This window comes from Carex rostrata, chromosome 13, assembly GCF_964058835.1.
Source record: "Carex rostrata chromosome 13, lpCarRost1.2, whole genome shotgun sequence".
Taxonomy (NCBI): domain Eukaryota; kingdom Viridiplantae; phylum Streptophyta; class Magnoliopsida; order Poales; family Cyperaceae; genus Carex; species Carex rostrata.
The window spans coordinates 762776-785642 of NC_135930.1; the positions used below are offsets into that span (position 1 = coordinate 762776).

A 22867-nucleotide genomic window follows, 5' to 3' on the forward strand; every position below is an offset into this window, starting at 1 on the left:
ATGTTAAAACAATAAATATAAAAATAAAAACTATAGTAACTTGGTTTGTAATTTGCAAAGCAAAATAGGATTTCTGTGCAGAGAAAGGAAAATTTTCAAAATTTCTGAAATAATATTAAAAAATTTCAAAAAAAAAAATTTTGATCTCTAAGCACATTTTAATATGAAGAACACATTGGAAGATTCGAATCAACTATTTGAACTTTGAAAATGAAAATATAAGGAAATGATGCACGTTAGAAGCACAAAAGAAAGGGCGCATTTTTAACCCGGCTCTATATATATACAGAGGAGGGTTCAAATAAAATGATTTAGAATATAATTAATTAGTTCATTTTTTTATTTTTTTTTATTTTTTATTTATAATATAATTAATTAGTTCATTTTAGTCCGAGTTTAGAATATTATCCAAATAATTTAGAATTTTTTAGAATATTCTAAAATGGTTTAGAATAATTTATAAAATTCCAAAATAGTTTAGAATATTGCCCGATTAATTTATAAAATTCCAAAATGGTGTAGAATAATTTAGGAATATCCAAAATAGTATAGAATAATTTAGAAAACTCTAAAATGATATTACGTACTTCCTTTTTTTAGTCAGTCAATTTTGAAAACCATAGAAATTAATTTTGAAAATGATCGAAACATGCAGCTGATTCCAAAGTTCCAAATATACAACCTAAATTTCAGTCAATTTCAATTTTCTATTTTCGTGTATATATTATTCATTTATTTTGCTACGTACGCATAAGTTATTATCAAATATCAATAATAATATTATTGAATATGTAAAGTATCACTGAACGTGATTAGAATAATATCAGACATGATTAGAATAAAGTACCACTGAACATGATTAGAGCAAATTCCGGACAAGCTTACTCATACAGTATATCGGTTTGAACGGTTTGGATTCGTTGTTTAAAGGAATTGTGAAGAAAGAATATCAAAGCAGAAATTTCACTTAATTACCTCTTTTTCTCAGTGACCTTTTTAATTTTTTCGCTACCCTTACTTGAATGTGTTTAATGCTGCTTGATATTTTCTATTTTTTTGACGCTTCTAACAGTGAGTACTCAGTAATTGATGGGTACCAATGCCTGTTTGCTGTTTCGGGTTTTTCTGGCATCCGCTTGAAACTAAAATTTCCACTTGTTTTCTTGGTATGGAAGTTAACTTGTATTTGTCCTTGATGTTTAGGCGTCATTCTTTCATATATATTTCTCGAGCTTTCTTAGTTTTCTAATATTCTATCAGAGAGGTACTATCGTGAATAATTATTTTATTTTATTTTTTATGCAGTTTAAAGAGCCAAAGGTATATGTACATGGCAATGTAAAAGACCGAGATATATTGCAACTGATTTGGGTTTTTTTTTTTTTTTGTGTTACATATTATGTTAGTGACTTGAGCTCCGTGGTAAAAAATAGTAGGATTTATAGTCATTTTTTTACTTCATAAAGTGACATAATCTGTAATAGTGCATTAATATCTCGAAATAAAAAAAATCAGATGACAATTCTGAATATTTTATTGTCTTGTTTTCACAAGCAACGTGTCCATTTAAAATTTCATAAATTTTGGAGTTTGTTTTTACAAAATAAAAACATAAAAAGATGAACGCACCAAAAATTAATATATTGCAATGAACTTAATTTCATTCTGAAATTAACAAACTTAAACAATATAAAATATAAACCAACGCATCACGGAAGCATTGTTAGTGAGATATGAGATTGGAGTATTCCGATTCGTCTTTTGAATATTAAATTTTTAAAGTATTAATTAAGAAGAGAGACTTTGGGACCATTTTATAATATTGGAATTGTCCTCGTCTAATTGTGTCTTAAACTATATATATATATTATAATATATAAAAGTTCGGAATCAGTGATCATATCACTATTTTTCAAAAATATATATATATATAAAAGTTTAGTCGGTTTGGTTATTTCGATTTTTTAAATTTTCAAAACAAACCGAACTGAAGTTATAATTCGGTTTTGAAAAATCAATCAAATCAAACCTAACCGTTTAACCTGAACTAGTTTGGTTCGGTCTAAAAATGAAAATGAACACCCAAAAGGAATTCGTATCCTTGCATTAACTCAAAAAGGAATCTTTTGAGTTAATTCATCTAGACCGTCCGATTAGCTTTAAGATTCGTGTGTATTAATTATGCACTAATATTAAAGACTCCTATGTTTTAGGCCGGAGCCAATAGACTCTATTTACAATCAGTTGAGATATCTCAGAGGATACAAATTCAACCCACATTCACACATATAATTTAATTTTGGAAAAAGATATATCCACGTAAACTTTCAAAATAACTAATTTATCCATAAAATCGCTATAATATTCAATATTCTCGCAAAAAAATACTAATATACTTATTTCATCAAGAATAAGCATATTTTATCAAGAAATAAGGGTAAATTTCATCCACTAATTTGTCTTAATTTATTTGTTCTAATCAAGTCACTCTTTAACTTTTTTTTTTCATTCAAAAGAAATAATAAAATATAACCTCCTATTATTATTTTGGATTAATGAGTATGATATTTTCATTCAAAATAGCTATCTTCACCTTAATTATGATATGATATTTACTTGAAAATTGACACAGTGAATTGCTACCAGAGTACCAGCCAATCAATCGTTAAACCCCTCAAGAGTTCGTTGACGCACGCACGAACCATAATTTAACGCCCTTTAATTATAATTATACCAGCCAGACGAACTGAATCATGTTCGAACCTAAACTCCACATATAATTATTAATTATATCACAGAATCAAATTGCATATCAACCAGCGCATTTCATTTTTCTTTTTTTTTTGCGTAGTTCATGCCCGTAGGCCAAAAGTACATAGATCAAACTTACATTCCTAGAAAAACCTAGAGCATCAATATATATAAATCAAAAGCTAATATAAAAGCTAAAGATTTTGGTATAATGAAAACACAGATTAGTGAACCACCGCATTTTAAAATTAGTTGACAGGAGAGGAGAGGAGAGGCTTTCAATTGCAAGGAAGCACATCTCACGAAACTACATGTAGAATTCATTTTCATTCCAGGAACAGAAGCCACAAAATTTGCTAGCTAGCTATTACCAAGTTATAAACTTGACAAAACTGGCCAGATTAAAATTAATCTGACCATAAGTGCACATCTCCAATTTCTTCTCAAAAATGGTATTGATGTAAAATGAGGCTATGCACAAAATTATCTCCTTTTAATAGAACCGTAATTCCTTGGGGCCTGTCAAGCAAAAATTTGAAGCAACGTTATTAGTCAGTCGACTGAATCTAGACTCTAGAGAGAACAGTTAAATACAGAAGATACATCAACCCAAAGTATGAGGCAATGTATAGCCATTTGCTCAAGATTATTTTCTAAGACCCAACATAAACTAAACAAAAAATAGGAAAAAAGAATGGACTTACATGAGGTTGAGGTTGAGGTGGAGCCTTCTTCATCCGATTTGATGCACTGACATCATCATCATCATCATCTTCATCTTGGTCTGGGTGCATGAGCCAATTATGGGCGAAAGAGCTTTCTGCCTTTCTACCCATCTTTGCAGGTGTAGAGCCTCTGCCCCTACCACTAGTTGCACCTCTTTTGCGACCTTTCCCTTGTACACTTTCTTCGGGCTCCTAGAATGAGGGGAATAAAACGGTTGGCTAGGTGTACAACAGGTACAGAGACTGGTAAATGACTAGGTATAAATTTGAATCAAAGTAAGGGAGAGCATACGGAATTTTCGACAATTTCAGTAGCTTCATAAGTCTCTTCTTCACTTAAGGAAGAGTTCACCTCTTCTTTTACTATGGTTCTCACTGCTGCTGTGGCTGAGACTGATGCTGTCCTGCTTAAATTACAATAACACCATTTGCACCTTATTTGTATCCAATCTCTAAAATTTCTTACTCTTCTCTTTTCTTTTTGGGAAACATTTTTAATGAACCTTCTGAAATAGTATATCACATTTTTTTCACAAGATGAAGCAAGTGGGTGATGGTGTGGTGGGGGTTCCGAATTCCGATGAGGGTTTGCCAGCTCATTTTCTGGGCTCAGGTCAATTATGGATTTCACCTATTTGAATGGATCATTTTGTGTTTCAGTCAAATTCCGATCCACTCAATTTAGAATCTTGGTTTACTCATTTAAATTAAGTCCAGCTATCAGCTTGTGGTATCTAGTCAATTATGTGCATAGTTCATGAACTTCAGGTCATTACAAGCTATCATCCTGACAACTACATTGGGTTATGCATGTGTTTTTCTAGGGCCAGTATACATTTTGGTTTGGGTTTTGGATCAGACTGGATTTTCTTTTGGGTTGTACAAATTTGGATCATTTACTGCTAGTCCTGTTAAACTGGTCGATTGGTGTTCCATGTGAGGTTGCCTTTGATTTTTGACATTTTAAGGAGAAAAAATGGACCTAGTCAGGCTCTAACGCTTGCACAAGTCCCCGTGGTATTTTGGATTCTGCCAGATAGGTATAGAAAGCTTTTAAATAATTAAAAAAAGAATAAACAAAAAAACAAACAGATAAAGAACCTTGCAGATTGGCATGGTATGAGAGAATCAAGAGTCAACTGCTTGTAGCCGCTCGATCCCTCTTTCCCTCCACGCCCTCTTCCTCTCCCTCTTCTTGAAGGAACCGAGTCTGCACCATCCATTGAACCCCTACGGGTTCCAGATCTCCCCCTTCCTCTGCCAAAATTGGAGGCCGGCATTGAAAAGCTCTCACCACCAAATTCATCATCGCTAAATGCATTGGTGCTACTTGCAGCCACCCCTGTTTTGCCTTTGTCATTACCCTATAAAAGGACATTTTAGCTCCTTATTATAGGGAACTTATAGCAAGAATCGAGCAGATTTTGGTTGAACAGGTAGGGGTAAAGCTGCAGTCAAAGACAGAACAGGGGATTTTCCTAACTTATACAGCACCAACAAGTAGATTTGACAATCTAATCATCATATAGTGATGAATTTCACGTGAGAGTTATCTAATTTTTTTTTATTGACTTAATTGGTTTTAAATAATATAAAGCAAATCTTAAGAGGTAATTATGACAGAATGGAAGAGGGAAGTAATAAAATTACTAACAGGTATAATCTGTGAACTCGAAGAGATTCCTATACTATCCTTGGGTCTTAGTGCCCTTTCCTTTGCTCGTTCCTGAAACACGATTAGAAAAAAAAAGCAACAAAATAAAAATGGAAATGAACAAAACTTTGATGTAAACATGCCCGCAAATTAAAAGCTAGACAGCATGACAACTTGACAAGATAAGGGCTTAGTACCTGCATCCATTCGCTCACTTTGACAATGATTTCTTCTTCTTCAATGCTTGAAGTATTAGCTTCAGAATTTAGCTTTTTCTGCATATAAGACACATAAATGAATTATAAAGATCATACTAAACCCCCATGTTTAAAGCTCAAGACAAATCCAGCGGTGAGGAACCAGAGAACACAGTTTAATGGTGAACTAGCAGATGTTCGTATCCACCAGCTGGTAATTAATCTGGCCAGGTTAAGTTAGAGCTGTGACGGTTGTTATTTATTATGGAAAGACAAATGTTAGCCAGAACTGGAACCAATCGACAACCTCATAGATTGCACTACGAATTTGCAAAGCTGTCATAATGGTGCTTGCCTCATAGATTTTATGTATTAATGGTCCTATATTTGGACAAAAAAATAATGATGTTCTGAAGAGGTTGAACTCTTATTGTAAACATAAATAAGTAAAATTAAAATTATGGTCTGCAGGGGAATTACCCTCAGGGAACCAGCTCAATAAGAAAGCAACACAGGTTCAATCTTAAAAACTAATCTTAACCCCAGCAACCAACACCCCTCTCCAACCCTCGAGAAAAAAAGAAAAGAAAAGGAAATCAGCCTCCTTCAAATGTAAAATGTTGCAAATATTAGTGCTTGACTTGTGGGTTTTATATATTCATGGTCCTTCCATATTTTTGAATGGCAAAAATTGGATTACTTGGGAGGTTGACCTTTTATATTTAATATTAAATAACATTTAAAAAAGACTGGGGCAAAACAACAAATTGATTAGTCAGGTCAGCTCAGGAGGTCCCCTGAACATTGCTACCATATCACTGAACTAACAATTCCTCCTCCCCCCCTCCAAGGTGCGCCCGGGACAGCAAATGAGAGCACAGGACATAATTATGATCAACAAGATTCTAAAAAGACAAAACACAACTCACTCTTGTTTCCTCAAGGTTTCGTTTAAGACAAGCAGAAAATGCAGTTATGTCATCCTTGTTCACAAAATCTTGCAGTGCAATATCCAAGTCATTAACTGGCAGTATCTCCATTTTCTGTCAAATTTATTGCATAATATTGTTAAGGCTCTTTTGCTAAAGGAGGACCTGATAACGTATCTCATTAACAAGTACTTAGGATAACCATACTTTCTGTTCATATCAGTACAGCACGTCAATGAATGGGATTCGACAGTTGCTTAAGAAGTTAATCATAACTTAATTTTTGGTTCTTCATTAAGTGCTAAACCATAACCAAACCAAAATCCTATATGACCAAACGATAATCACTGGACCACTTTAGTACAAATATTGGCATTATCAATTTGAAGATGTAAAGATCGCTAAGCCATGAATTTTATTTCATAGAAGTTCTAAAGTAAGATAAGGTTTATAAAGTTCACTGAAAGTTGAATAGAAGAGATTGAGTTAGAATACCAAATTGCTCTCTGCAATAAGAGCCTCAATATTTTGCTGATTTAATTCCTCTGGCTGAAATCTCTCTGATTCATCCATGGGGTCTGCATATGAATCAATGAGTCTTTTAACAATCAAAACAATAACTGGTATGCAACCGTGCCCTGTGGTACAGTACAATGAACCAAGTACCTTGAACAGATTGGCGCTTCTTTGCAGCCTTAGAAAAGATGAGAATGTCTTGTGGATTGGCAACCTATATGTCAAATGGTAAGTGGGTACGCACTGTCTAATAAGCACACTGCAAAAATAAGCCTAGTTGATTGATAAATTATAGACAAACTACCTTCCCTACATACTTCTGGCCAAACCTCTGAGGGTTTATTGTTGAAAATCCTGAGTAGTCAACCTCAAATTATAACACGGAAAATAGTTACTATTAAGTATAAACTGATTTAATTTCTTTAAAATATTTACTAAGAAATTATTTAAGAAAAAAAATATTACCTTTATTCTAACTAAAGGGAGTTTGAACTCCGATCTACTCGGTATAGACCTGCTACCCTTTTCAATTAGATCTCTCACCTATTTAATGTTCATCAATCAACCAAATGTGAGAAAGTTTATCACTTCTGGTATCTGAAGTCCAAAGATCTAATACAAGAACTAGACTATAAAAAAAGTGACAAAATGGCCAAATTTCTGTTTGGTACCGATGGCTGTAAAGTATGAGGACGTGACAGAGTATGACTGATTCTGAACACAAAATTCAAATCTGAGCCATTGATCGGTGCTACACTACTACACATACAATAAATTAGAATATTGACACATGTCATTCTTAGTTTCATTTTAGGAGAAATATATGGGAATGAACTTACAATTTTATCCAAATATTCAAGCACAGAGGCCTGATCATTGAAATCAACATCAGCTTCATCTTTCAGCACAACCTAAAGGTAAGTATAAGTTTAACATACAAATAGGTAAATAAATAAATGAAATTAAAGAAAAAATTAAAAGGGTATAGTGAAAAGGCTTCAAGTAAATGTCAGAAAAAATCCAGCATGTTCCATACCTTGGCATACTCAAAAGGTCTGACATATTTGAGTGGTATCTTTGTCGGCCTGTAGTTAGTACCCTATTTATTTTAACAAGGAATGGACAAAATTAAATCTAGTGAAAGATAAGAACATCTCTTTCAAATTTTTAATATAAAAATTTTATTGATTTGTGCAAATAACACCCAACATTTATTATATATGCAGCTGTTCTATCTTGGATCGCACCTGGGTTCTAGATTCACATCGCCAAAAAGCTATACTCTAAACATCGACAATCTCCTCTCATTTCCTAAATCCTAATCGGTTACAAAGAATCTAGATTTTTGTAAAAATATTGTCTAAATGAGCTTCGCAGCAATTCATCCCATTTATATGAAGGGACGGTTCAGTCACCTTTTATTTCTTGACTTATCCGTGGTTCAGCTTTCCAATAACCAGCCAGTTCTTATTTGCAAAATAAAAAAATGCTGGGTGTTACTTGTAAATTTGAGAAAACTTGTGTTTTATTTGTAAGGCATAAACAAATAACTTGTACAGCATAAACCTTGATTTCTAAAAGTAGAACATGCTTGGGTTTTGCTTCTCCATCAATCAATGATGTTGCCACTGAAGAGCCTGGTTGAGTAATGTGAAATCCCATGCCAGTTACTTCCTGCAAGGTAGAATCCCAGTGTGTAAATGCAATGAATTAAAATTTAAATTTGAAAGGCATAAAAGTAAACTCGGATGAGGGGGCCTTATTGACATTGGAATTTGGACGGCTAGACCTCAATCTCTCTCAAAAAAAAATGGCACAAAGATAACAAAAAAATTTCTTACTTGTGGATCAACAAGGCATTCATGCTCATGCCCCCAAACTATAAAGTCCAGGAAACGTGGTAAGAAATGCTCATCGATTGCATTCTTCGGGTTCGCCTTTATCCTGTAAAGGACTGTAATGTAAGTGACATTACAAGGTGCTTTTAAATAAAATAACATTCTGTTTAATTTAATAATGACAAAAATTGCCTTCAATGCAAAATACGACGCACCCCTTAGCCAGTTTTTTTAAGTTCAACGATTCTACGCAAAACAAGACAGCGAATACAAAAAGAATTTAATAATAGCGGGTTTTCTGATCAATGGATAAAATGAAATAAGAAGTATAGCCCAAGATCGAACTGAACAGGAATTCCTCCATAAGCAGTAAATACAAGGCGCACTTCTGTCACTATTCAGTTGATTTATTCTCGACGATATAATTTATTCCAAAAGCATCCAAACATAACTACTGGAAATTAAACCATTGGAATCTTTTCAGTTCAGAAGTGAATTTGCCCAGGCTTTGAGGTAATTTCCAGAAACACCAAGGTATTTTTTGTAATGATTAAAGCTAAGAGATAACCTGTTCTGATGAAGAACCAAAATGTTGAACCAGTCAGAAATGGAAGCTCCATCTTGGTTTTCGGGTCGCATCCATTGCACTGAATGTGGTGTCTGAAATACATAAAATGCAAACACAAGATTTATGTTATAATATATCATGCATAAGAAAATAATTTCAACTACTACTATGTAGTTTCTACACAGCCTGTCCCAAGCCAGAATAAAGGAGGAAGGTGGCAATAAGGCGTGGCGAGCCAGCGGTCAAAAAACAACCTCTTTATGGATATGAACCCAATCCGAGACTACAATTGGGTCTCATTTCTAGCTTACCCCAACTTGTTTGGGATCAAAGGCTTGGTTGTTGTTGTTGTTGTACTATCCTACTTCCAAAAATTATAAGGATAAATATGCTTTATGCAATCTCTTTTCTAATTGAGAAATTCTAAGCTTTCTCCCAAGGAAAAATTCAAAGTTTACTATCTGGCACATGCAACCAAACCTGAAACATTCTATTCAAGCGCTCATCTCTAATATTTCCGAGGCCATATAATGCTACTGAAGTCATTCCCTGAAAAGGCGAACGCATATGTTAAACAGAAGCTAAATGGTAACCTTGTGCCCTGTTATTCGACCAAAAAATCCAACCTTTTTAATTAGTATAGGATAAACTGTTATTTGGCCTACTCCAGAGCCACCAAGAACCATCTTGCCAAAGTAATTCACCAGATTGCATGCTGATAAAATATCTATTGCTGAAAGGTTATCCTACAAAAATCCATATAAAAATTATTTATTAATGTTAGGCATAGTTACAATTAAAAATGCCAATATTCAGGCCTTATTAAACAAAAAGAAAAAAGATATTTATTACTCATGCAGTAGTCATTACAGTATTAGACAAAAAAGGCAAACAATAACAAAATACAAAGAAGTTCAAAAAAGTGAAATTGATATTAGGTCAGAGTTTGACCAGATCATGATCTGATACCTTCAGTTACACACAGGAATGGTACAGGGTTATCACCACAAAATTAAAAGAAAAAAGGTACCACTCCAGCAGGATCATCATGATTCCCATGGATAGTGAAAACCGGCAAGCCAACATTGAAGTGGGGATCTTCATAGTTAACATGACCAAACCTGACAAAATTGCAATGGCATGAGCTAGATATATAAAATAACCAAGGAATTCAGACTTGCTTGCATCAACCATCTAATATCAGCTTGGGGAGCTGTTGTGGCCAGTTTTTCTTGGCTCTTTCTTGGAGCATAGTTTTTACCAAGTATAAAAGCAATGAAATTTAGGCAAGTATAATAAAATTATTTATTTGGCTAGTACTAGGTGTTTAACCCTGAGTAAGCTTAGGGACAGGTAAAGAAATATAAAACAAGGAACCGCGACACGCACAATAAAAAAATAAAAAAAACAAGGAAACTCCTTTTTATTTACCCCCTTCAAAACCTGCATAACAGTTTCCAAAGACCCCTGGGTAGCTCCCAAAATTAGTGGCATTTCATTGAAGAAATAAAACTTTGATTAGACGTACGTGTTTTGAAAACTGACGGTCTGGTCACTGACGACCTGGAACTGTATGGGGTGGTCATTCAAGCAGTAGCGCCTCAATATCTCTATGCATTTCACTAGTGTCGACCTTGATGGTTTATTCTCATGGAAGAGATCTCCCCCAAGAAGTAATAAATCAACCTGCCATTAGCTCAGCACATCTCAATAAGTGGGCATGAAATAGTGCATATTTGGGGCTTTTTTTCTCTTATTCTCCACTGAAGAATCTAATGGTAGACATGTGAAAGAAGAGAGAGATTGAAACCTGCTTGCGCTCAGCTATTGAGCAAATCTCCTCGAAAGCAAGAAAGGAGTCGAACCTTCGGATTTCATCCTTCTCCATGTAACCGAGATGACAATCAGTTGCAACCAATACTCTTAATGTGTCATTGTCTTCTTCCCTTTACAAGTCAAGAAGAAATAGAAAGTGAAAAAATTGTATGAAGTGAGAAAAATAGACGCAAGCAAAGCAACTGTCAGAAAGCCTGAATACTTGTGTGGCTGGGTGTCACAATGCAACCACATAAAGTAAAGTAAAATTGGATGAAGAAGACGATTGATTAAGCATTTGGGAACAATATTATACACCCACTGCTGATTAGTTTTCAAATGAAAATGTATTATACACTCTTAAATACTTGTGACTTGTGAGTCACAATTTAGTCATCTCATCGGAGAAGGTAAAACTTACATGAATGAATTCAGATATGTAACAATTTACACTTGGAGCGAGGAGCGAGGAACCCAGCCGGCCGTGTCAAAATTGTTTGCAATGTATCTTGCTTGAAATTTGGAACATCTACCATATCAAGCAAGCTAATGTCACCATTGTTTCAATATTTTGTCTCTGTAATCCCCGACTGGCCGCGTTTTGAGCGGAAGAAAGAGACTCACCGTCCGTCCGTCCGTCCGTCTGAGTTGCGCTGATTCTTCCTTCACCGCCTTAGTCTGAGTCTCTGATCAAAGGTCTAGGCTGCCTAGTCAAATGTGCAAACATAAAACTTTCAACACAGATTTTATAAGTTCCTTTTTTTCAGATTTTTTTTGTTCAGGTGAATATATCTTTACACCAAGGAAAACATGGATTTCTTCAGTTCAAAGCTTCAATTCCGCTGAAGAAAAGTAAACAGGAACAAAACAGCAGCTCTAAGAATTTAAATAAAGTAGAAAACAGAGTTCATTTTTTTATAATTTTTTTATAGGACCTTACAGTCGTGCGGCAAATGCCCATTTCATTCCTGAAATAGTTACACTTTACAACATTCTTTTGATATTATTCCAAACATATAGTAAAAAAAATTCAAAATCTGGGTCTTGACAACATAAGTTTTGTAGGATAAGACGAGGAGAAGACAACACCTAGTAGAAATAACTGAAGAATAAAAAGAGAATCTCAACTTATTTGAGGAAAAGATAGACAGCTCCTCCATTCACCCAGAAGAAAAATTACAAGAAACGAAAAAAAAGATAGGTTCGTTAAACAAACAAGCTGACTCGATCGTACCTGTTTAGCGACAGCTTCTTGCTGAGAAATCGAAGGTTTATGATCCATTTTCGTGGGGAGGAGAGATTGAAGGCGTCTTCTTTCGCGGGGAGGAGAGAAAGAGAGTAATTTGTTGAAAGCCAAGATTTTCTCGAGAGAGAGAGAGAGCGCATGAAACATCAAATCTCAGCTTCGGAAATAGCTTAAATATACCTGCATTATGGCATCTCTAGATATCTAGAGGTGCTACTTTTACCCGATTACCCGGATCCGATCCGGAATTGAACCGGATCCGACCCGGAACCGATCCAGATCCGATTAATTTGGATAGGGTATGGTTTAAAAAATATAACCGATTAAATTATGGGTATGGGTACAAAATTAATAATTTAATATCCGACCCGGATCCGAAGTGGAACCGATACTGTAATGGGTAGGATATGAGTATCATTTAATTATTCGACCCATAACCGAACCCAACCTGATACCCGTATAAATATCCGATAAAATATATATTAATAAGTTTGCATCAAGTTTTTGTGTTAGATAATATATTTCAGCTGAGCTATAGTTTGATTAAACTTAACCAAATTTATGCTACTGTTTTACACTACCCTTTAATTACAGCCTTAACTAGCCCTTTAATTACGCCCTTTAATTTCCGTGCTATATTATACACATGTGACACATGACACATGAATGTCAAATTTATTTTGTTATGTAGCATGATATATTTTATTATTTATGAACATGATCAATAGTATAATTTTTATTTTGCAGTAGTTTTTAATTTATATTGTAATGATTTATTATATGAGATGTTTAAGAAATTATAATTATATTTAAATGTAAATAATTTCTTGAATGCTTTGGAGTTGTGACCTATACCCGCTCTGGATTCGGAACCGCCCCGTATCTGAACCGGACCCGGTAATCCACAAACAAGTTACGGGTATCTATCTACCCGGAACCGAAAGACTGGACCCGAAATATCTATGGGTAGATAGGTATCCGGATCCAGACCCGACCCGATTTGAAATAAATAAGTATATGGATCGAAATTTGGACCCGAACACTTTTAGGGTACGGGTCCAAATATAATAGTACCCGGACCCGACCCGACCCGATAGCACCTCTATCTATATCTTCTAATTTATTTTTTTATAATAATTTCAGGTAAAATAAACTTTGTATTTGACCGGAAAGGATTGCGGTTTTAGGCCAATAAATTAAAATTTGTATTTCGTGTTGGTATAATAATTTTATAATCAATTACTATAATTTTGGTCACTTTAAACATATTTTGAAAATTGCTACAGAAATTAACAGTTAAAATAATAGTAAGTATATTAATAATGAGGAGGGATCCGATTACATCTTTTTTTTGTGACACCGAATTACACTTTTCATTTTTAAAGTTTCCAAAGTCCAAACAGTCGATCCAAACCGTTCAACTAGTTAGATATGTTAAAATGTGCTTGTAGACCAAATTTTACATTTTTTGAAAATTTTTTACTATTTTTTTAGACTTATTGAAAATCACTGTTTTTGGATGGTCCAGAATTTTCAGATCAAGTGGTTTTCTAAATATCTAAAAAAATAGTAAATTTTTTTCAAAATATGTAAAATTTGGTCTCCAAACACATATTAATTTGGAGAACAAGATGAACGGTTCAGATCGACCGTTAGGATTTGAAAATTCGAATATAGAGCCGTAGCACGGTAACAACCTGTGATATGCATAGTACCATAGACTCGCTCATACTTCTCTCTAAAACATTTTTGTTTTTATATATTCTTTATAAAATTGATAGCATCATCCTTATATCAACCATATTATTTTATAGATCTAGAAACACTTAATATCATTTAACTAGGTGTATGTTCAAAAATTCAAATTCTTTATTCTGCCTTAAAATTCAAGTGCATTATCTCAGATATATATAAGCAATTAAGGTTAATATCCAAAAACATCTATATCTATTATACAAATTTGTTATATGAAAATATTTATCCGTTTGATAAAAAAAATCATTCTCCTAGTATATTATTTTTTCTCTCCAGTCTAGAATTTCGGATGCAATAAGTAATTTTAATAGGGGTAATATTGAAAAGATGAAGTTAAGAATCGTAAAAGCCACAAAGTTGGTGGGAATGGGATACAGGGAGGTTTCTTTAGTGTCACTCAATGTGTGAGTTTTTCCAAAAAAAAAATTTCCTGATGTGAAAAATTAGGAGTGTTTCTAAGTTTTTTTTGTTTTTTGAACTTAAATTGAAAATTTATTTAAATTAACTTTAAATGATAAATTTAAATAATTCAAATTCTTCTACTCTACAAGTGGTGCGTCAACATATGAAAAATTTAAAATTTTAATTAATTTATTATAAAATTAAATAGTTAATATTATAAGATTTATAAATTAATTTGAATTTTAGTTTCAAATTTTAAAATTTTTATATATAAATGCATCACTCATAAGGTACAAGGATTTTAACGGTTTTTAAATTCGTTATTTGAAATCAATCTAATAGATTTGAGAGTTGAGTTGAGTTCTCTTTTTTATCACCAAACTCGCAATTTATAGCATCAAATTTGAGATTAGCTGTAGCTATGGTTCGAGACGAATAAGAAAGAATTAAAGATCGAGAAGATTGGACTCAGTATTATCAATTGACCAAAGCACATTTAAACACTAATTTTTTTTTTAAACCCTGATAGTGGCTATGAGCTTTGATTACATCAATTCAAAAGAAAAACATTTAAACACTAATTAACCCGTTCAGAAGACAATTATTAGTGCAGATATAAATTGTAATATTATTAAACTAAAAAAAATTGCTGCACTGCTAAAATTCATATGAAACTTATTGAAATAATTTAAAACATTGAGAATTTAGTCCATATCACTCTTAAATTATATATAGTATTTTTGCACTGATCTTGAACAATGCTATACTATTCAACACCATTGCAAAATCACATGTGAATCAAGAGAATTATTAGGCTAAAGGCTAATCTAATAAATTGAATCAACAAATATATCAAATTCATATTCATACTGACCTTTTTATTTTGTTCTTGAAACTTGTAACATCCTTAATTAAACTTTGAACATTAATTTCGTAATTATTGTTGTACTATGTTAAAATAATATAATAAGGAAAAAAGAACCTTCAATGAAAAGTTATAGAAAATTCGATGAAAAATTAGAAAATAATAAAGAATAAAGAGTACTTGCCGAATTTTTTACAAATATCCAAAAAAATAATTAAATTTCAAAAAATAACAAAACTCCGACAAGATTTTTAAATCTACCTAAACCGGAATATTTTTTTTCCGGTAATTCAGTCTAAAACCGGAAAAAAAAAATCCGGTTTTACAATTCGAAAACCAGCACCAAAAAAAACAAAGAAACCGTCAATTTTTTTTCCGGTTTTGGAATTCCAAAACCTTTTCAGAAAAAAAAACTGGCAATTTTTTTTTACGGTTTCAATATTTTTTTATTTAAATAGGAATATTTATAATTTATTTATTTTTTGTATTTAAATATTAGAAATATTTAATATATTTCTTTGAAAATAGATGGAATACTATATAATTTGATTTATTAGAAAGACTGCTATAAATAACCCGGATCAACATTTTTCATGTCGAATTTTTTACGGTTGTAAGAAAAATTAATATATTTCTTTATGTGTTATTGGAAAAAAAAAATGATTGGATTCTGAGCTATTGATCCCAGTTCAAAAGTCACTTGTAGGTAATACATAAAATATTGTTATCCTTCTAGTACATTTAATTTATAAAAAGTTGTATCTATTTTGAGAATTTTTTAATAACAATCATTAAATAACTTAAAATTTTGGTTTTTTTTAAAAATAGATACCACTTTTTAGAAATTAAATGTACTAGAAAGATCATAAAATAATATTTTATGTATTTACTTAGAAGTAATTTTTGAGCTGGGCAGAGGTCTTTTGGTTCATCAAAAATTCAAACGCTCAAACGCTGTACGCATTAAAATTCACTATGTACAAATGGGTTCCCCTTAACAACGAGTACTTTGTAATATGATAGTATATTTCTTTTGATCGTGTGATGTTGTACTTCATAAATCAACTTTTCAAAACATCTACTTTTCATATATATATAGTTGTACTTTTTGATGGTAAGAACTAAGAAGCCACTCTACCGCACAAAATTATGAGATCGATCGCTATTCAAATAAATGATAAATGATAACAATTAATGCTTAATAGTTAATACACTGTGAAATATTTTAATTATGAAAATTTGAGACGCAAATGCCATTGGAGAGAAGGATAGTTGGTTGGAACAATATCTATAAATGACAAATTTGAAAAAGAAAATAAAAGTTTGAAGATGTTTTTGTAAAGTTTATTTTAAATTTTACTTAGTAAACCCAAGATAACATTTTCCAGTCTGTGAATTTTATTTATTAATCTTAAACACAATTTCTCATATGCATGCAATATAGGCTTATTGGAGCCTTGCTACTGCTTAGCTGGCATTGGTGACATGTATATATTGTTCAACGTACAAATAATCATACAAAATTAGGAACCTTATAATTCATCCAAATACTCAAACAACGACAATACTAATGTCTCATCAGATAGTAGCTATGTTCAAATTATTAATCTTAATCTTAAAAGATAAATATATGCATGGTCAAACTAATGTCTCAATTGAAATCAAATATGTATTTAAAAGATTAAAGGTTATGATTCTAATTATAATAACAAGGTCCAAAGAAGCGATGAACGGATTTATATAATAATATAATTTAATGAACCATCAAATTAAAACACTGGCGTAACAGTAACACTTCATTCTTAAGATTAATAATTTTGTAAAAGTTTCGCAAAGAGATCTAACATCTCAAACTTATATATTACTATTAACTGATTAGAGAAACAATTTGCAAAAGCCCTCGAAATTAAATACATAAATTAATTACATTTCCTCCGTATTCTATCAATCTATCCTATGGCTGTTTTCAGAAGTTTAACTTGCCGCATAACTGTCGATATCGGGGGACAGAACCGAGAATTTGTGCAACAGCCTCACGCAACATAAGTTCAATATTCTTCAAAAGTCAAATCAGGATATAGCTAGGTTCGGAGTACGTGGGTCCGGTGCATAGGGGCCAGTGTCTACATGTCGAAGGGAACACCTCCAAAATCATCAATATTACATTGTTACTATGTCGTGTACCCATGCACTTAATTAGTGTTTTTTTAAGGGAAAATTTCATGTATCCCCCTCCAAATCTTCAATATTACATTTATTTTCTTTCAAAAGTTCATAATATCATATTTACCCTTCAAAACCATTAGAAGTCACATATTTATCCAAATTAATAATTTAATATATCATATATATCATGGACAACACAATATCATGAGTTGGTCCGTGCTACGGCTCAATATTTGAGTTTTCAAAATTAGAATGGTTGATCCGAACCGTTCATCTTGTTCTCCATATTAATATGTGTTTGGAGACCAAATTTTACATTTTGTGAATTTTTTTTACTATTTTTTTAGATATTTAGAAAATCACTTGATCTGAAAATTCTGGACCATCCAAAAAAGTGATTTTCAATAAATCTAAAAAATAAAGTAAAAAATTTTCAAAAAATGTAAAATTTGGTCTCCAAACACATATTAATATGGAGAACAAGATGAACAGTTCGGATTAACCGTTAGAATTTTGAAAAGTCGAATATTGAGTCGTAACACAGGTCAAATCGTAATATGCATAGTACCATAGACTCACTCAACACAAATAAACAAATAGAATGTCGTAGGCGAAAGGAAGCCAAATTTTGACAAAGACCATGGGGACTATTTTCAATATTTTATTTTATTTTTTATTAAAGCCATGTATTATTTTTTTTCTTTTGTGATAAACACAACTATTGATAAATCTTTTGCAAAAAAAGACAATGCACTTTGTAAACACAATAAATACACACACGCATTATTAAAACTAAAATGTATATTTGTAAACGCAATAAATATAGACAAACTATTTTTAATATTTTATTTTATTTTTATTAAAGCCATGTATTATTTTTTGTATTTAAATATTAGAAATATTTAATATATTTCTTTGAAAATAGATGGAATACTATATAATTTGATTTATTAGAAAGACTGCTATAAATAACCCGGATCAACATTTTTCATGTCGAATTTTTTACGGTTGTAAGAAAAATTAATATATTTCTTTATGTGTTATTGGAAAAAAAAAATGCTTGGATTCTGAGCTATTGATCCCGGTTTAAAAGTCACTTCTAGGTAATAAAGAAAATATTGTTATCCTTCTAGTACATTTAATTTATAAAAAATTGTATCTAATTTGAGAATTTTTTAATAACAATCATTAAATAACTTAAATTTTTTATTTTTTTTCAAAATTAGATACCACTTTTTAGAAATTAAATGTACTAGAAAGATCACAATATTTTATGTATTTACTTAGAAGTGACTTTTGAACTGGGATCAATAACTGAGAATCCAAACATTTTTATTTTTTTTCCAATAACACATAAAAAAATATATTAATTTTTCTTACAGTCGGAAAAAATCTAGAATGAAAAATGTTGATCCGGGTTATTTGTAGAAGTCTTTTCAATAAATCAAATTATATAGTATTCCATCTATTTTCAAAGAAATATATTAAATATTTCTAATATTTCAATAAAAAAAAATATTTCTATTTAAATAAAAAAATCTGAAAAAAGAAAAAAAATATTGAAACCGTAAAAAAAATTTCCGTTTTTTTTTTCTGAAAAGGTTTTGGAATTCCAAAACCGAAATTTTTCTTACGGGTTTTTTTTTAGCCGCTGGTTTTGAAATTGTAAAACCGAAATTTTTGTTTACTTGTTTGTTGTTTCAGCTAGTGGAGCACTTTTTCCAATCTTTGGTTAACGCGTCTGGCATGACACTTCACATCCGTCTGGTAATGATCACACCTTAATATATGAAGATTGTGCATTGCTAATTAAAGAGGTCGTTATAATTTGTGCCCATATCTCCATTTTAAAAGTTCAAACAGTCAATCTAAACCATTTAACATGATCTCCTCTTGGAGACCAAATTTTACATTTTTTGGAGATATTTTACTATTTTTTGAAATAGGTAGAAAGTCTTTGTTTTTCAAAAAATTCTGGACCATAAAAAAATAATGATTTTCTACTCTTAAAAAATAGTAAACAATTTCCAAAAAATGTAAAAATTGGTCTTCTAGAACATTTATATATGGAGATCATGTTAAATGATTCGGATCGACTATTTGGACTTTAAAATTGCAAAATATGGACACAAATTAAAAGAAAGGCTTTAATTTGCAAATCACAATAGCCCATCTCTCACCCTAATATATAATTAAAGATGTCAGAACTAACCATGTGTGTCCATTTTTCGTTGGTTAAATATGTGTATGGTGTGTAATGAACCAAGATTTTGCCCTCAATTCTGTGCAAACAGATATAATGCTTTTAGTGAAAATGTTTTAGTGAGGCTACGGTACTATGCATAGCACGGCGCGGTCCGTACTATGGATTCATGATCATATTGATCCATAGTACGAAAATGGTTCAGAATCACTCAACATAGTTCAGAATGGTTCAAATTCACTACTTTCGAATGGTTCAAAATCTTTCGATCCCATTATCCAAGTGATTTTCTACGTATCTAAAAAAATAGTAAACCAATTTTGAAAAATATAAAATTTGATTTCCAAGTACATTTTCATATAGAGATTGTGTTGAGGGGGTTTGAATCGACTTATTGAACTTTAAAAATAAAGATGTAGAGACATGTTACAAACCGGTGTGTGCTATGTCGATGTATTTTTCTTCTTATCTGATCTCTTTTCAGTGATTGGTAATTAAGTCAACATAGGTATGAGTTTATGTCATTGCAACTTATTAAGGTACGGCTTGCTTGTCAGAAGTGGTCGATACTTGCCTTGCACAGTCCATCTACAAAAATGCTATAGGTCAGAATATAAGATCAATGCCCAATTACCTTTCCTCTTTTTTTTTTTAATGAAAAGAAGGTACAGTTAGGGGTGTAAACGGAGCCGGATTATCCGACGGATATCCGCTCTATTCTAATTCTTCTCCTCTCTAAAGCTTTCTTTCGGATAGTTCAAAGTGTATGTTATATACTCTTTGTTCCGGTTTGGGTAACTCTTGTGGGACTAAATAAATCTATATATCCGGAGAGACAAATGCTCACGTGGCCACGTAATTCCACAACCCTGTCAGTCTGTCACGTGGCCACCTAATTCCACAGCCAAATTTTCTTTTTGCTTTATAATATTTAAATATGATATGAATTGGGCCGAAGCAGGCTTGAGCAGTTTCTATTTTCATATCTAATCTTAATACTTTTATTTTTTACAAATATTTCATATAGCTTTCTAAAAGTTCAATAAATTTTATTCGCATAAGACATTTGTTTTTTACTAAACTACAACATATATTTTAATGATTTTTAAATCTTTAAATTTTTGTTAATTTGTATTTGTATCTAAAAAATTATATACCTTAATTATCCGATTATTATTCGTTTTATATCCGTATTCGAATTCGTATTCGTGGACTATCCGTTCCGTATCCGTATCCGTTTAAGGCGGATTTGGTTTTGAATTTTGATATCCGTTTACTATCCGTATCCGTATTCGTATCCGCTCATTATCCGACGGATGCGGATATGGTATCAGCATTATCTGCTCCGTATCCGCTCCGTTTTCACCCGTAGGTACAGTGCCTATAAAATCCCCTCAATTGACAGAAATTTTAGCAACAATGATTTGGTATCAGTTCTCGCATATTTGTTTTTTCACCTCAATAACAAACTGAAGAGGCTTCAAAATAAGACAAAATAACACCCTTTTGTGCAGTGGGGAGATCAGCAAAGCAAAAGAGAAGGAAGAATGACAGAATCGTAGTTCTACGAAAACTTTTACATAGTTTGTTAGATACTATTATTTTGTGTTGGTATGCCCAACGACAAAACACTTGCTCTCATTTTGTATAGACAAAGGACTGCGTTTGAAAAAAATTTGACAAAGAAATAACATGCTTTCATAAAGTGATTATCCCTCTTTCAAACATAGATTATCTAGTATTAAATGCTCTTGATTGTACAGTTTTTTTTTTTTTCGGATATAACTACATCGGCTATTTAAAATCCCTATGAAACACTAATTTCGGATGTGCAAAATTTTAATATATAAACTTTCTAATTTTGGGCCTGTGAAATATTTAGGCCCATATCACTAGCTAACCCCTGTGGGTTCGTGCCCCTTTCATGCTTTCTCCGATTTTCTGATGATACTTCCTTTTAGATTTTCTGTGACATGTACTATACAACTAAAGGTGTCACGGGTTTCTGCACACCCTAGTGGAGCCCACACCACGTCTGCCATCGCCTTCTAGTTCCATGTGGATTTTGTGTACAGAGATAAGATTAGTATTTTTCATGCTAACAAGAAGACAAAATGCAGATCAGCAAATCATCGTAGTCCCATTAAGAACAAGGAAATGTAAATTAAACAAGAATGAGTTCTGAATTTTTTTGATATGTAATGGTTGTACACATAATATTACAACTTATTTACGTGGTATTATAATCAAATTTGGAGTGGATAATAGTAATATCAAATTCGTATCTGTTTTTCAGTGACAAGATATAAATACAAATACAAATAGTAAATGAATGTCAAAATTTAAAATAAAAAATTCATTTTAAACAGATACAGATATCAAGAGGATAATCTACGAATATGACTTCAAATATGAATATGAATACATTGTCTGATATGTTATTTGGAGCAAATTCGGACATATGTTATATGCGATGAAGTTATGTAAAGTCCAATGCTAAAATATTTTATTACACTGTCCAATATGTTCCAAAAAAACAAAGATGCATAGTGCCAACAGCAATGTATATGCGCCAGTAATATGGTTATTAATCATTGATTATGTACGCGGAGTATTTGATTCTTTAGATTGCAGTGTAAAATGCCGTACAAAAAAGTTTGGATTTACATGTAAGAGGAGCTCTATAATAAAATAATTGGTACGAAAAAGACCAATGGTTGTAACTTCGGTGTGCAACCGTAAGTTCGTAACTAGGGTTCCTTATGAACTAAGTTGAGGATAATTTGGATTCAACTTGCAAACTCACAAGCTGAGTTGAATCCGAGTTGATAATTCAGTTCCGAGTCAAAATTTTTAATTTGGAATCAACTCACGAGCAACTCGAGTTGAGGTGAGTCGACTCGTGACTCATAATTTAGTACATAGTGAGACAATATAATTTAATTTTAACAAAAAAAATATTACATAGTTTATCAAAATAATACATAATTAGACTATAGCCAATACATAATTAAAAATCATGAAATAGTACGTAATTAAAAATTACCAAACATATAAGGTTTAGTTGTTTGAGAAGCGGCGATTTTTTTTTTTTTAGTTTCAAGCAGCAATACAGTAGATTGTGAGAAACATGTATAAAGTTTGGGTACATAAAATTAGAAATATATGGATTATAGTTTGGTATGAGTCTAACCGAGTTGATTCCTAACCGAGTTGATTCCTAACCAAGTTGGGACT

The 22867-nt window shown here is 32.0% G+C and overlaps 1 protein-coding gene across 1 annotated transcript; it reads right to left on the minus strand.

Moving 5' to 3' along the window:
• Positions 1 to 2987: 2987 nt before the first annotated feature.
• LOC144564797 (double-strand break repair protein MRE11-like) lies at positions 2988 to 11471 on the minus strand. Its single transcript, XM_078314398.1, has 22 exons — positions 11415 to 11471; positions 10989 to 11124; positions 10707 to 10864; positions 10209 to 10299; positions 9805 to 9924; positions 9659 to 9727; positions 9179 to 9270; positions 8614 to 8716; positions 8339 to 8446; positions 7809 to 7871; positions 7612 to 7683; positions 7238 to 7315; positions 7077 to 7139; positions 6923 to 6986; positions 6752 to 6834; positions 6257 to 6370; positions 5328 to 5405; positions 5131 to 5202; positions 4578 to 4840; positions 3769 to 3880; positions 3456 to 3668; positions 2988 to 3270 (listed from the first exon to the last, which is right to left on the minus strand). Coding segments are annotated over exons 1-22 (2190 nt in total). The 5' UTR covers positions 11417 to 11471; the 3' UTR covers positions 2988 to 3234.
• Between the last annotated feature and the right edge of the window lie 11396 nt (positions 11472 to 22867).